This window comes from Gavialis gangeticus, unplaced genomic scaffold (assembly GCF_001723915.1).
Source record: "Gavialis gangeticus isolate Ggan-Ray unplaced genomic scaffold, GavGan_comp1, whole genome shotgun sequence".
In the NCBI taxonomy this organism is placed as follows: Eukaryota; Metazoa; Chordata; order Crocodylia; family Gavialidae; genus Gavialis; species Gavialis gangeticus.
In genome coordinates, this window is record NW_017729024.1 from 2,462,795 (window position 1) to 2,476,713 (window position 13,919).

Here is a 13,919-nt window from a genome sequence, read left to right on the forward strand (position 1 = left end):
GCAGAGGAAAAACTGAACCTTTGATTTTTGGAAATATAATAATTAGAGAAAATTATATCCTTCTCCTAGAAATGAAAGGGCTGTTGTGGAGCACTTGATTGCTTTGGAAATTATTTTTATTAAAGAATGCTGGTAACTTTTCCAATTTCAAGTGAATTGTTGTTGGGGCTATGGCCAGAGGTGTTTCCTCAATAGCTGAACAGTTGTATTTATTCCTTATGCTCATATGGCAAATTGTGAGCTTGGAAAAAAAAGTAGTTGAGGTCCATAGTTCATTTCTAAGTGCATAAAGCTATCAACTGTAATTTGCCTGAGTTTCATAAATGCAACAATAAGTGCCAATGCTTTAGGAATAGCCCCATTTGTCACATGGTATATACAAGCAGCTTCATGGCATTAAAACCGAAGGTGAAAACTTACATGAATCTGGTCTCTTTCAGCAGTTCAGGAAGTTCATATTATTGCTGAACAGCATGCATTGGATTTTGTTATACATTTCAAATAACCTCACTGGCCACTTAATAAAACACTTTAGAGGGGAAAAAAAGAAGTGTTCTCTTCTGCAACCCTGTTAAAATGTATATTATTTGCTCTCGTTTCACCTTTTCACTGCTGTGTTTTGGCACTTACTATTCTGTAACATTCTTTGAAATACTGATTTAGAAAGAAAAACACCCCCAGACCTTCCCAAAGGAAAGTGTACCCTTGTGCATATACTGGCATTCTCAAGTGGTCACACTTGTACACAGTGTAGGGCTAGATTCCACCGCCCAAGTATATAGGGCAGAACTCACGTGGCTCAGTTATTGGGTTTTGAGAACTAAGAGATCATAAAAAAGTGAGGGCTTCCTACTCCAAGGTCAAATGCTGTGGAATCGGGCAGTATGCCTGGAGAAGGGATGGGGTCTCATGGGTTCTGGATATGAAACAGCAGATGTTGTCACACAAAGTCTGGTAATGCCTGATCCTGAAGCACTGAAGTTAAGGGGGTAAGAGTGGAGTTTTCTTATGGCATTCAACAAGCACAAGATCAAGCCACCAGTGCATGTCTCCTTGTGGAGGATGGGGACAGTCACACACAACATTATATGAACTCACCTGCTCTTCTACTAACTAGCACTTTTAGACCTGGGATTGTGTAGGCCAGGGCTGCCCCACTTCAAAGTGGCTGGGAACCACATACCCTGCAGGAGCTGCATACTGTGGGAGCAGCGCTAAAAGATACCATGCTCCCCCATGAGGTTGCACACCCTGCACACAGGCAGGTGAGTGGGTGCTCAATCCCTGCTGCACTGTGTGCACAGGCAGGCAACCCTCCCATCACCCTGCTGCACTACACACATGGCCCAGGGCTCTACCTTACTTTCAGCCCCTTTCAGGCTTCCTTGTGGCACTATGCCATCAGCACCCCCAGCACTGCAGGCTGCACTGCACCATGTCAATCCACCCCTTGGGGCAGGGTCATGCCTGAGAAGCCAGGAGAGGGACCGGTAGCCAGAGCAGTGGCTGGGTCAGAGCCCAGAGGCTTCATGTTAACTGCTCAGCCAGTGGGCTGTCAGCTGGACAGCCCAGGTGTTGGCCAGGTGAGTTACATCCTTCTACAGGCCACAGGCTAGTTCCAGTTCTGGATTAAGAACTGAGGCTAACAAGACCTTAAAAAGAAACGCATCTAGGAAAGGAGCAAGAAGGCAAAATCCCAATCAGCATCACTGACTATTACAGGGTAGGCTCCCTCAATATTTGACACTGATTTTTCCCCGCCATCTATGTATGATATATTGGACTGTTGAGTGTTTTACTCTGGAATGAAGAGTCATCTCTAAATTCTATCTATATCTGTCCTTAGGTTTTTATACTGTTACCCATCTTCGTGGTGCCTTCCATATAAAGCCAATAGCAAGGAAGCCCTAGACTTTCCGATGTAAATTGTCCCAGAGGAATACATCTGGTTTGGTGGTTCATAGATTAAAATGTGACCTTTGATGTAGCAGGGGCCTGACTGGCTAATGGCTTTGAAGCATAGAACCAAGGCATTATATTGAAATTAAAAGATGACTAGGAGCTAGGGGACAGACTTGAGCACAGGCCCACTGTGTTCGTGGCAGATTATGCCACGGATAAGGCATACAGGTAATTCCAGTACCAGCCGGGGCCAGTGCATTGTCTTCACATTCAGCTGCAGATATAGTGAATAACAGTAATCCAGCCTAGTGATGACAAAAGCCTGGATCATGTGGCCAGGTCTTCAGTCAGGAGGAAGGGACAACATTTTCTAGCAAGGTAGAGGTAGAAGAAATCATGTTTAGCTACTGGTGCCAGTTCCTCCTGTCATCATTGTGGCTGCATTCACACAAGCATGGACTTTTGGTTCCCCGGGAACAACTAGCACTGGCACACGTGCCGCTACTAATTGTCCCTGGGGAATGCCTGTGCCATGTGCCCTCTGGCATATGGCAGATTGCCCCAGATGGGGTAGGGGAGGCTGGGGACAGCACTGGGTCAGCCCCAGCCACCTCACCTGGGGTCCTGGGAGCCTTCTGAGGCTGCAGCAGTGGCGATCCTGCCACTCAGAGCCTGGCTGGCAGTCGGAGCATAGCTCCGACTGGCCAGGCCCCAATTTTGAGTGGCGCGCACAGGTGAACCACTTTTTTTTTTTGCACAGGTTTTTTTGACCCCTAGATATCCAGGGGTCAACCCTCCCCCCAGAAAAACAACCCTCCATACTGCTCCGTTGCAGCACAGAAAACAGTCGAATGTGTGGTATGTGATGCTGCAGACATGTCTGCAGTGCCACATACTACGTGGCTGCGCTCATCTGGACACAACCAGTGAAGAGTCAGAAAAGAGCCTGAGGCTTTGCATTAAAGTGGAAGGTGGAGAGAACATCTCAACTAGTGGTATAGTCAAAACATTCTCCTGTTCTGATCACATTCCTTTGGCCTTGCCCGAATTTGGCTTGAATCAGCTCTTCATCCAAGCACTGATCTCTTGTAGGCACTCAGATAGCTTAGTATCAATGATAGTGGCATCATTTGGGAATGAGACACATAGTTAGATGTCATCAGTATATTGTTGACAAGTAAGCCTCTCGCATTTTGCTCTCTTTTTGGCACAACTGCTTTCCAAGCAGTGTCATGTGACTGTTAAGGAAAAGAGGGGATGCTGAACCTGAACCTTTCAAAAAGCAGACTTACCCATGTGTCATTTCTTTTTCTCCTTGCCAGGCCAAAAAGGCAATAGCACCATCCAGTGCCATGCAGAGGTACCTAAGTTGGCTACAAATGAGCTAGATGAAACAGGGTAAAAACAGAGTATTGTATATTGGCCCAGGGCACTAATGTGCTATGCTATTTTCAGTACCTGAGCTAGCTCATTGTTAGCTGACTTGGGCACCTCTGCAAAGTCACAATGCAGTGCTAACGGCCAGAAGAACATGTTCTGGCTAATGTTCTGGCTAAAGGCCAGAAGAACATAAAGGGATGCTACAACTTCCTGGAGTTCTGGAGTAACCTTTCTTTGGTGGAAGACAACCATAGAAACCCTGGCTAGTTCTGAAAAAAGTGTTGTCAGAGGCATGTAAAGGCTAGGGCTGCAAAACACAGTGCTGTAGAGACTCCAGGAAACACTAGAGACCATAGACAAGCCTAGAGAGACTTCTGTAATTGGTGTTTCCAGCCCTGAAGAATAGCACAGGATCAAGAGGGGATGCAACTAATTTAAAGCCACCTTAGTACTCCCTTACGTATGCATTTGAAGCTTTACCTCTTAGAGCACAGAAATAAAATGATATTCTACATTTCTATAATGGTGTGCTAAACATTGCTGTATTTGACCTACATTCTAGTGGCTACTGTTAATCTTACATAGGAGATATTTGGATCATGTGATTTGACAGTGCACTGGGGCTCCGTCCTCTTCTTTTTGTCCGGATTTTATTCCTCTTATGCTTTGGCTGGGACGTGTGCATCTGCGCAAGGGCACTTTACTTTGCTGGTTTCGGTTTACAAGAGCGCTGGTGGACAATCAGTCTGTCTGGTAGGAAGGTACGCCCACAAATATCACAGGGAACTAACTGGCTCTGGGCACTGTTCCAGGAAGCCTCATTTAAAGCATCAAGATCATAGAAACCATGGGCTGGAAAATTAAAAAGAAAGTATCAGCTTTCATTCTGGAGAGCCATATCCAGCTCTTCATGGAAAACATTTTCAGGAAATAACTCCTGCCTGAGCCTTTTGGTTTTAACCAAATCATATTGCTTTTGCAAAAGAAAAGGAAAGAAATGAGAAAAAGAGGGGGGAGAGAGAGAGAGAGAGAGAGAGAGAGAGAGAGAGAGAAAGAAGGCTCTGCTTATTGTCCCAGGGGTTAAATAAAGTTAACTACAAACAGTACCATTCTGTATTGTATTAAAATGAGAAGAAAACATGGCACTATGTGTTATGGCATGCATTCTTAACTAATTGTTAACATCTTTTGCATACATATTATCAGCGAATTTCACTTTTTGGCCTTATTTCAAGCTCTGCATAATAAGAATCTAACCAAGGGTATGGAGAGAGTTCAGTGCAGTTCAGTTCAGCATGTTCCCTCTTCAGCATTTTGGACAAAGGCCCCAGTTCTCCTCCAATTGAAATCTATAAATATTTTGCTAAAAACTTGAAGAAAAGTGAGATTAAACCCCAAACCTCATATGGACAAACCCTGAAGTTCTTATTTAGGTAAAATTCCCATTGAAGTCACTGATTCTGCAATTTTCAGATAACCCCTGCCCCCACTTTACCTTCATTACCTTTGATGGGAGTTTACCTTTAGTAAGAGTGTAGCTTTAGGCTTTAAATCCTGCCATTATACCATAAAAGCTTTATTTCCTAAATGATCTTTCAAAACTTATTTTTTAAACACATTTCAAAGCTAGGTTGCCTAATGACTACATTTGAAGAATATGGAAAAAAAAGGCTTGATTTGAAACAGGAAAAATGTTGGCCTTTCCAGAACGTAAATAATACATATAGCATTACATAGACAATGGCTATCATTAAATAGATTTTGTCTTCAAACTGTGAGTGTCACTGTACTGAAAAAAAGGCTCTGTGCATTTTTTAAATATTCCATGGTTTCTATCACTGGCATGATATGGATCTATTCATTAAGAGTTCATACAGTTTTAATATATTTCATATCCAATGGGTCTCATAACCGCAATAAGCCTTAGAACTCTTAATATGTCTGTTCCTAATGTTCTTTTTGTTAGAAGAGCAGCAAAGTGGTGTTTCTTTTTTTGGCTGAGACAAATATCCCTTTTGCTTGCAGGAAATGAATGTGTTCTTTCTGTACTTTGGAAAGTTTATTGACTATAAAAAAGCGAGTAAAAAAAGGAGGCGGGTTCTTGTTACAGGCGTGTGTAAACTGCACAAACAAAACACTGTGTGATCAATGCACTGGTTCTGTCCAGTGACACTTTAAATTTTTACAAAACAGCTTTATGTAAGTTATAAAAAGCTTTATGTAAGCAGATCACATTTCTGGCTTAAAATGCTGCTCGTTCCATTCACTGAAAGGCTAGCCCCTCCCCTGAGTTGTGAAGCAGAGAGGCATGCCGTACGCATTTGTGGTTTGGGGGTCAGTGAGTGTTCTCCTCGTGACTGGAGCACATCTTAGTTCAAAAGAACAAAATGAAGATTATTTTCTGGAGACCGGGAAGCGGGGCAGCATGTAGTTTTTGCTCAAATGTGGTATAGATTAGACTTTCACCAGCAAAGACATAGGGCCACGCTGCCAAGTGCCTCTAGGGAAGCTAGTGGCATACAACACCTCATGGGAAGTACTCAACGCCATGCCTGACTGCTTTCCCAGGCATGAAAAAATACTCATATTTATATCTGAGAGACATCTGTTGGGCTGCTCTTTCAGAGAAGAAGCTTTTTTTTTTCCTCTCCTCTTTCCCCAAAACAGGTAGTGGCTAAGATGACAACCAACCTTTCAACAAAACCTGGAACATCCCTTGAAACCTAGGAGACCCAATCTCTTTCAGATCCAGTCCTCTTATCTTTTTCTTTCTTAGCTGTATCCCACAATAAAAAAGCTGATCAATAAAAAGAGAAATGACATGAACATGCCTTCTCAGGAAGCACATTTTCCCTTGCAGATATAACTCACATGCTCAATATCTGGGTTGGCCACGTGGCTGAGAGCAGCAACACGATAAAGTCCTACTTGAGCTGCTGTCCTCTGCAGTAAGGACAGACTCTGAAGTAAATATAAGGATCCAATTCTGGAACGTATTGGGCCCGCTCAGCTCTTATAGCTATAAGGAGGTAAAGGAGGGAAGGGAACTTAGAATGACCTTGCAGAATTGGGTCCAAAATTCCATTATTAAAGAAAAGAAAGGAAAAGAATGTTTTACATCTTGCAGTTTTTTCCACTGTAGATATATTTTGATACATTGCAATGGAATGTGTTTTTATGTTAAGCTGCTAGTGATCAGAGAGAGCAGGCAGACTGAAGTAATTGTCTCACTGCAGAAGGAATGGTAGTTTTGTGTGTGTGTGTGTGTGTGTGTGTGTGTGTGTGTGTATTTAGTCAACAGCAAATTGCTGTGTGCTAATGTATATAGTAGCTGCTTTTAAACCATCAACATTTCTCCTGAATGACATTCATATTTGTTATTACAGAGTAGGGTTAAAACTCTGGTATCTCAGAAGCAACACTGGTTATCACTGGAAATTCCTAGAGTTTAGGTTTTTATGGCTAACATTATAGAAGAAAATCTGGCTGAGTGTTCGGTCCCAAAGTTACTATTGCCTGAAGGTTATTTTGTTTTAACGGAGGGGTGCCAAAGATCTGGGTTTTGGGCTGGATTTGGCCCATGGATCCCTATCACCCAGTCCCTTGTGCTGCTTCTGTGTCTGAGCTGACCCTTATAGTGCGTGTTGGACCAGCCCTGCACACAGGGCCTTGGAGGTGCACTGAACAAGATGCCGGGTCCAAGATCTGCATGACCCATGACATCCACCATGGCTGGTCTGGGACTAGGCATGGGGCACCTGTTCCGGCCAGTCTAGGATTCATGTTGCAAGTTGCAACCCTCTGGCCAGTTCAGGACCGATGCTGCACATAGTCCCAAACCAGCTGGAACAAGCACTGTATGCAACATGAGTCCTCAACCAGTGAGGTGTGGGGCACATAGGCCAGGCACCATGTGCAGCATAGGTCCTGGTGCAGGCACATGCACTGGATCTGGCATGGGAAGGAGGGAGGGAGAGCCCATGGTACTGATTCAGCCTGTGGACCGGCCCTGTGCCACTCATCCAATCAGCAAGGCCAGATTAATTTGATGCCTCTGTTTTAATTAATTGACATATAAAAATGGCACATTACTCTTTTTTAAAAGATCCAAAAAGGTAGAAAATCCAAAGATCCAAAAAGGTAGAAAATATCCACAAAGTAACTATAATGAATGCAGTAGTTATGGAGCAGATTGAAATTTGACTGGTTTTCGATTGGAAACTTCTGACAAAGAAAAAGGGCATTACCTGAGAGGTACTGACTACACTTAACTCTTACAGACTCAGTGGCAGAAGAAAACAGAATGTTTAAACATAAAGCAAAATTATCTCCACCAGAAATAGATCCCATTTTGACTGGATGCAGAAAATCCCATACAAAACATTTACTTATTCTTAAAACCCAATTTCTTCTACCACTTTCATCCTCTCTCTTGTTTATTTTTTCACTTACCTTGTATGGATTTGACTTCTGGCTTTTTGGGTTCAGGTCTTCGTAGGTGTTTGGGTAGCATGTCATTCTCATTGTGCCACTTTTTCAGACATTGTGGCTCATGGATGGCAATAGATTGAGTTCCATACTCACGGCCACATATGTAACAAATAACTGTTGGTGGCCGTCTTATCACAGGGGGCTGAAAAAAACAAATGCAGTTAAGAAACATCATTGTTTTCAGAATGCTTTTTATACAACTGCTTTTGAAAAGATCTGATATTCTATTGAAATTATTATTTCTATTGATTTTAGTGGGCTTTGATTCAGCTTCAGAAAGGTACCTGCACTACTAAATGACTAAGTGGAAAAGGTTGACCAGTTCTTTGATCTGAAGCTATTCTATTCTATTCCATTCAGGAAGAGCACAGACCAACTGCAGATGCTTCCTCAGCCTGATGAAGAGTGTTTGTACCCAAAAACTTGCAAAGAAGAATTTTTCCAACTATTTTAATTGGTCTAATACAAGATATCAGATTGACCTGAAGAACCCTGTCTGCCTGTGTCCTTAGACCAACGTGGCTACAACCTGTACCCTTAAGTGGTATATATGAATTTTCAGCCTGGAGTGATCAAGAAACTGGTTGACTTTTTCCAAATAGTCATTTAGTAATGCAGGTACCTTTCTGAAACTGAATCAAAGCCCACTGAAATCAATAGAAATAATAATTACAATACAATATTAAAGCTATTCTATTCTGTTCCATCCAGGAAGAGCACAGGCCAACTGCAGACACTTCTTCAACCTGATGAAGGGTGTTTGTACCCAAAATCTTGCAAAGGAGATTTTTTCCAACTATTTCAGTTGGTTTAACAGAAGTTATCAGATTTTCCCAAAGAACTTTGTATCCCTACATGCCACTTAGTAACCTTTAACTAGTTTGTTATATAGCATTCTACACCCAATCACAGCTTCCTGGCAAACTGGCATCATTGATTTCATCAACTTGTTCTCTTGGTCAAGTTGCTTTATGAAACCCTGTTTCATCTTAGTTGGGGGAGTTGCAGGCAAGTCATAGCAAGGCAGAAACACATGTATTTAAATGTCTCAATTCAGTTGATGTGTCAAGTGATATGTTGACAGTCTGTGAGGCTGAAACCCTTTTTTAATTCATAAAAATGACAGAAATAACAGGAAGCCACAGTAAAAATGTCTGTAGTTACCCATTTAGCATGTTAACTCTATCCTAGGGAGACTAAGTGTAGAAACAGACACTGCCAAATGAAGCAGCATCAGCTCTACTGGGACTTGTCTCCTTCATTGGGAGAATGTATGTTGCTCATTGTCTTGCCTGTTCATTCTGCAGGATAACAGGCAACATGTTATTCTGGAGCTTGAGGAGCCCAATCTTGCATATGCTGGGAACTTCCTCACAGAATTGGACCCCCTGGGGCATCTGTCTGCCTTTTCCCGCTTATAGAGATGCACCCTGGAGAATCTTGGGGCATGTCTTCCTAGGCAGGGAAAGCCAGCATTTCCCTGGCTACAGAGATACACCTGGGGTCTCTCTGGTGAGCATCCTTAAGCGGAGAAAGCCCAAAGTTTCTCTGGTTACAGAGATGCACCCCAGGCTTTCCCTGGCACATTAAAGAATTCCCTAGATGCAAGGATTGGGTCTCTCAAGCCTCCAGATCACCTACCCAGGGTCACTGCATAGTGCAGGCAATGCCAGGGTGAATGCATTCTCCCACCACATGCAAAGAGATGTCTGCTAGTAAAAAACAGCACACTCTATTACCACCTTTGTCATGCCCAGAAATTGTGGGCATTTGTAGCATGATAAGGGATATGGATGTCTGTTTGCTTTACCTTTGTCATGCCATAAATTTTTTATGGCAGCACAAGGGCCAGGAAAGGTGATGTCTGTTTCCAACTTGAGTCTAAGAGCAGAGCATAGTTAATCCATCATTGCCAATTCAGCCCTTGGCATCTCTGTAAAACTTACCAGTCATGGGTTTTTTTGGTGATTGCGGTACCTGATTCTTGAGAATTTCAGGTCAGCTGACATCAGATAGCTATGACATTTGCTGCTGCTGGATTGAAATTGGTGCTAAGTCAAATAATTCAATTATGGATCATGAAAGGAAATGGAAATTTTCTCTTTTGCTCACTGATATCAATATGAATGTTGTCATTGACTTCAATGAGAACAGAGCTGGGCTCTAAATAAGGATGTTTTTACTCTGCAGCTGTTTTGTTTGTGGTAAAAAATAGCTCTACTCATAAAGAAATAGGCAGACAGATTTTACATTTGGGTAATAGAAAAGTACTGTTACTGTTCTATTTGGGTAATAGAAAAGTAGTGTTACAAATTATAGGCTGGATTGTACATTTGGAACGTGCCTCACTAGGTGTGGTGTGCCTACCATGCCAGTGCTGCCTCAGAAGTTAGCCCTCAGATGCATTACATCTCAGACGCATCATACTAATGGGCAGAACTTATTTATTCCCTGTTGTTTTGCTCAGGAAGGATGAAGAGAAAGGATCTACTTGCACCATGCTCTGGTGGAGTGTGTCTTACTTGGCTGAGCAGGGATGGAAGATAAGGGCACAGTCTAATCCAACATTTGCTACTTCTTTGTCAGACCTTCAGTTTATTTAAGAAGTTCCATGTAGCTCTTCTTACACTTAAGCCCAAAGTCTGAAAATGTCATTACTGCATCATTCATCTAAGCTTTATTTCCTGTATCACAGGTGGGAACCCTATTACACGAAGAAACTAAATACTACTCCACAAAGCAGTATGTGATTGTTGGGAAAACTTTGTCTTTGTTCTAAAGATTGTAAAGCACAATCAGAATAAGTCTTAAAGAAAGACTTTTACTTCAGAGGAACGTTGAAATATATTGATTCTTTAATCTTATATCCCTTCGTCATCTTAATTTTTTGTTAGCAATTTCTTTAGCCATGTTTGATGGTAGATTATTTTTATTCTAATAATATTTTCTCTTCTCTTCCCAGCTGTAATATAGTGAATTTATACTACTACTACTACAATGCCTCCTTTATCTTGTTGTTATCAATACCCCTCACACCATCTGCTATTTCACCCTTTGACCTGCGACATCTTGTGTTTTGCTTATTTAGTGTAATACTCAGACTTACAAGCTCTCTACATGTTCACTGACTTGGCAAAAGGACTTTAGGGTCTGATCCAAAATGGTTTGAATGCAAAGAAGCATCTTTCTTTTCACCTCAATGAGTTTTGGTCCAGGCTGTTAGACTGTAAGCTCTTCAGGGCAGGGGGGTATGTACATTTGTGTATATTTATGGTATGCTATGAATACTTTTAAATAAAAATTCTTCTTGGCTTGGTTCTTATTGACACCAAAGCCCATTTCTGGCTCTGGCCTGCTCTAGCCAGGTCCTTGTCATTCTGCCAGCTAAGCTACTTTTACGTCAACATTAAAGCTTCTTTTATACTGTCTCAATGGTATAAAAGAAAAAAATACTACTTCCAATTTATTTGGAATGTTTGCTTAAAAAAATTGAACTGTGGAAATTTTATCTCCGGAAGGGGGAATAAGTATATCCCAAAATGCCATACCTGCACCCTTACTACAATATATTTTATCCCCTTCTAAAAATGTGGACTGCATAGATAATTTTAAAACAAAAAGTGAAAGAAAATTCTCTTCACTATTTCCAGTAACAGCTCCTTATTAAACTATGGAATCTCAGTGACGAATGGGTTTGTTTGGAAATATTAAGGCTACTGGCGTTCAACATTCATTTACTTTTTCCCCTCTTCAAATCAATACTACCCAAATGTCACATCTGGAAAGATCATTGTTTGAAATAATATTATTTTTGGAAATTACCAGGTGTCAGTTCAAGGAATTTTCCAACCCAGACTACTCATAGGCCAGGGACTAGACTGTCTGCTATTTACTGTTCTGTATTCTGTTTTTTACCATTAAAGAGAGCAACAACAGAAAAGACCTGTTCCTGAGAAACATGTCCCTATAAAAATACCTACAAATACTTGGCCAAGTGCCTAGGGTTTGTGTGTGTTTTAGTTATTTTTAGTTATTTGACTCAAACAAATAAGCAAACAAGGGTGTTTGTGCACTGCATATTAGACACAAGGGTAATATAGTCAAAATTCAGTCTGTAATAGTGCCAGGAAAGCTAGTGCCAATTATTGGGTTGGGAATGTGTAAAACTCTAGGTCTGATTAAGAGAATGGATGCCACTGAAAGGCTAGAAAGCGAGAACATAAAAGAAGAGTTTTATGATGTATTTCAAGGCATAGGGAAACTGTGAACTGAGTACAAGATAGAATTAAGAGAACCAAATACTCCCACCATACATGCTCCCAGAAATGTTCCCTCTTGTACTAAGGGAGAAATTGAAAAAGGAATTAGATAATTAGATAATTAAATTAGTTAATATGGACATAATAGAAAAACTAGAGCAACTGACTGCTTGGGTTCATTCATTGTCCATAATAGAAAAAAAGATGGATTCTTGAGACTGTGTCTGGATCCTAAGCAAATGAACAGGTACATCAACCAGGAGCATTTTCCTATTCCTGCCAGGGAAAAGTTTTTTGGCAACATGGCAGAAAGTAAATATTTCTCCACTTTGGATTCCTCTTCTGGGTTTTGGCAAGTTTCCTTAGTAAAGAATTAGCACTAGATTATGTACCTTCAATACACTCTTTGGAAGGTATTGCTTTTGTAGGCTTCCTTTTGGGCTGTGTTCTGCATCTGAATTATTTTACAGAAAGGTGCAACAAATTTTTGAAGGTCTTAATGGAACTATGGTTTATATTGATGATGTATTATTTTGGGGAAATACTATGGAAGAACATGGCTTGAGGTAAGAAAGGCACTAGAAAGAACTCACAGAGCAGGTTTGAAACAGAACCAACAGAAATACAAATTCAGGGTCAAAAGGAATAACATAAATGGGAGAAAAGCTCTATGAGAAAGGGTTGCAAATCAATCCTGCAAGGGTTAAAGCCACTACAAATACCCCACCTGCTACAGATAAGGAAGGAGTGCAAAGATTACCGGGAATGATCAATTTTGTGGGGAAATATCTACCTAACATTAGCAGAGCAGACCAAACACCTTAGGTCACTCCTACATAAGAACACTCAATGGATATGGAAACATGAACATGAAACTGAATTTAAAAACTTGGAGGAAAAAATAATGAAAGCTCCAGTACTAAAATACTATAACCCTAAAAGACCCATTTAATTGTCAGTAGGTGCTTCTAAAGAAGCCATTGAAGCAGCTTTGCTTCAAAAACATGGGGATAACTGGAGACCAGTAGCATATGCATCTAGGGTACTCTCTAAGTTAGTGTATCTATATGCACAAATTGAGAAAGAAAGTTTAGCTCTGGTATATAGCTGTAAGAAATTTCATATATTCATCTATGAGAAGCCTGCGATAGTTGAAACTGATCATAAGCCTTTGGTAAGTTATCAGACATGTCACCCACATTACAGAGACTTTTCTTTCAATTGCAAATGTATGATCTAGACATGCAGTACATGCCAAGAAACAATCTACTTATTGCAGATACATTGTCCAGGGAATATGATACAATGGAAAATGACAGAATTCCAGACAAAGACATAGTACATGTTAATTTAATTAAAAGAATGATTCCTGTCACAGATAAAATGTGGGCACTAATTACAGAAGCTACTACTCAGGACACCACATTGCAAAAAGTGATAACAGCTATTTGTGCTGTTGGCCTGGAAAACATATACCTAGCCCCTACTCTCAGTTCAAGGAAGACCTGTCAGTCCTGGATGGCATTTTGCTCAAAGGCTCACAACTTGTTATTCCAGCAAAGAAAAACATGTTAAACAGAGTACATGAGGGGCATCTAGACATTGAAAAATGCAAAAGGAGAGCAAGAGGTGCTCTATATTGGCCCAACATAAATAATGACATAGAAAATGGTGTAAGGGCATATACAACATGTGGCGGGTGCAGGGACCCCACCTCAGGAAAACAGCTGGGTATTCGTATCCCACCGCTGTTTCCACCACATAAGGCAGGCCAGTAGGGGGCGCTCCTGCATTGAGCTGCCCACCTCCCTGCGCCCGACCACCTTCCAGGCTCCGAATGCTTCCCTAGGGGAGCCTTATGTCCGGCCGACCCCTCTCCTGGAGCAC

The 13,919-nt window shown here is 41.4% G+C and overlaps 1 protein-coding gene across 1 annotated transcript in view; it reads right to left on the reverse strand.

The window, feature by feature from the left end:
• Window positions 1-3,452: 3,452 nt before the first annotated feature.
• LOC109297190 (zinc finger protein 474-like) overlaps window positions 3,453-13,919 on the reverse strand; it is a 47,667-nt gene continuing 37,200 nt past the window's right edge. Inside the window, exons 4-5 of the mRNA XM_019516826.1 lie at window positions 7,735-7,915; window positions 3,453-4,134 (exon numbers count right to left, since the gene is read on the reverse strand). Coding sequence (XP_019372371.1) covers window positions 3,983-4,134; window positions 7,735-7,915 — 333 coding nt within the window. The 3' untranslated portion in view covers window positions 3,453-3,982. The remainder of the gene's footprint in view (window positions 4,135-7,734; window positions 7,916-13,919) is intronic.